At 45.0% G+C, this 2,500-nt stretch overlaps 1 protein-coding gene across 1 annotated transcript in view; it reads right to left on the reverse strand.

Annotated features, from left to right (window-relative positions):
- Positions 1-2,500, reverse strand: part of zfyve28 (zinc finger, FYVE domain containing 28) — a 40,471-nt gene that overhangs the window by 8,704 nt on the left and 29,267 nt on the right. Inside the window, exons 11-13 of the mRNA XM_048250149.1 lie at positions 2,316-2,408; positions 1,931-2,085; positions 1,391-1,507 (exon numbers count right to left, since the gene is read on the reverse strand). Coding sequence (XP_048106106.1) covers positions 1,391-1,507; positions 1,931-2,085; positions 2,316-2,408 — 365 coding nt within the window. The remainder of the gene's footprint in view (positions 1-1,390; positions 1,508-1,930; positions 2,086-2,315; positions 2,409-2,500) is intronic.

The following is a 2,500-nucleotide window of genomic DNA, read 5'->3' on the forward strand; positions in this document are numbered from 1 at the left end:
ATGTTCCCTAACGGAAGCATATACAGTACAGGGAAAAGAGCAGGGGACCAAGACTAATGATGTTCCCTAACGGAAGCATATATGGGGAAAAGATCAGAGGACCAAGACAGATCCCCTGGGCCACACCGAAAGGCAAGTCATGTTTTACAGACACATGTTATGAATGTTGTGATCAATGGTGTTGAATGCTGCACTCAAATCTAGAAGAATAAGGATTGAGACTTTGTTTAAGTCAGTAGCAAGTCGGTGAAAATTAACTATTTTTAGTTTAGTTTCTGAGCTGTGATTTGATCTAAAAACTGATTTTTTTTTCGAGAATACTGTTCGTTGGGGAAAGTATTAAGCTGATTACAAACAACAAGTACCTTGCTCAGGAAAGGTAGGTTTGATATAGGCCTGTAGTTGCTCAAGATATTATGGTCAAGATTTGACTTTCTAAGTAAAGGTTGCATGACAGCGGTTTTAGAAGCAGTGGGAAATATACCAGAGCACATGTTGAGGAGCTGGTCTGAGTTATAATTTTGCGTAATAGTGCTAAAAAAAAATCTGAATTTTGGGGGGCTGTTTTTGGGTGCACTACCAAACGTATTACCTGTGCTACCAATGGCCTCCCTTATAGAAGTTATTTTGTTTTTGAAGAGGCCTGCAAATTGTTTGTATCTTAGAGAAGATGCCTGACGTGTGTCAAAGGGTGTTTGATGTAGTAGCCTGTCAATGGTGGAGAACAACATCCTAGAGTTTCCACTGTTTTCAGCAATTACCTTAGAAGTGATCTTTCTCTCTCTCTCTCCGAACACTTTTATTGTAGTTTGCTATTTTTTGAATCAATGGCACGGTGAACTTGTAACTTAGTTTTCCTCCATGTTCTCTCAGCTTTCCTACAGGATCTTTTTAGGTCATGGATATTTTCGTTCATCCAAGGCGTCAGTTTGCTACAGGGTCTTTTTTTAGTCTTTAAAGGAGCCACTCTGTCATGCAGGACACTTATTTTACCGATAATGACCGGCGTTCTATACATTATCCCGCTTATTATACGGCTACTTGTCAAAACAAAAACATAAACTCCACGATATGTCTCTTTATATTTATATGTTACTGTTTTGTCGTGACTTTTGCTGATAAACAAATAGTTCACAACAGCACACGCTGAACTTGAATCAAACGTTCTTTAAAACACAGCTGATCAACCGTCTGCTTTGAAGTAGTCCGGACTACTGCGGAGTGATATGACATTAGCAGCACAAAACCCGTTGCCATTGACAACGCTTATTATATGTTTGAGCGCTAATTACATGAATTTATTTTACCGTAGAACGTTGGGAATTCAAATCAATGGAGCGCTCTAGCATTGCGAAGAGCCGTATCATAAGCTAACAGAACGCACTCTAACCTTTTTTTTGCTTGTCATTGTCGCCCTGGTCAGATTTGGTTGCCATGACTTCAAAAAGTGTCTTGAGGATGCTCCGCAGGTCACTGGCATAGTTTGTCTGCAGCTGATCTGCCACACCTGCACAGGTGAGAGAGAGAGAGAGAGAGAGACAGGACATTACACCTGCACAGGTGAGAGAGAGAGAGAGAGAGAGAGAGAGAGAGAGAGAGAGAGGACATTACACCTGCACAGGTGAGAGAGAGAGAGAGAGACAGGACATTACACCTGCACAGGTGAGAGAGAGAGAGAGAGGCAGGACACTACACCTGCACAGGTGAGAGAGAGAGAGAGAGAGAGAGAGAGGCAGGACATTACACCTGCACAGGTGAGAGAGAGAGAGAGAGAGAGAGAGAGAGGCAGGACATTACACATGAACAGGTGAGAGAGAGAGAGAGACTTTGTGTGTTTTACAAAGAAATATTGTTTTCAAAATTCAATCAAGGAGTGAGAGGGGAACAGTGAGAGGAGGAGAGGAGGAGGTGAGACCCTCAGGGCATGTACCTGATATACAGACGAAGAGGCGATGGATAAGGTCGCTGCTGCTATGGAAACGAGAGCGGATTTTGTTGCGGGCAGCAGTCTTGGCGGCCTGTAGGGCCAACTGCATATCCTGCTGGTCCAGTCCCTCAGAGCTGCTGGTCAGACTACTGATGGGGCTGCACACACACCTGCCAGCCCGGCGCAGCGCCTGCCACCTGCAGCGCTGCCCGCGCCGCGCCGCGCCCTTGCAGCTGCGCCTTATACGCGCACACACACACACTGCCAGCGGTAGCGCTCCACACCTGCTTGCGGCGCGCACACACAGACAGACACATATTGTTGATTTAAGAAAGAATTCAACTGCTATTCTGTTTCTCTCTCTCTCTCTCACACACACACACGTTACCTGGGAGTGTATGTGCTGGACAGACTGCATGTTGTGACAGACACACTCTCACAGTCACTGCTGGACACTGAGCTGAGAGGAGAGTCCTGAAACCTGATGAACACACACACAATTACCACACACACACACACACACACACAATTACAACACACACACACACACACACCACAATTAACACCACACAC

This window comes from Alosa alosa, chromosome 1 (genome assembly GCF_017589495.1).
Source record: "Alosa alosa isolate M-15738 ecotype Scorff River chromosome 1, AALO_Geno_1.1, whole genome shotgun sequence".
NCBI classification, from domain to species: domain Eukaryota; kingdom Metazoa; phylum Chordata; class Actinopteri; order Clupeiformes; family Clupeidae; genus Alosa; species Alosa alosa.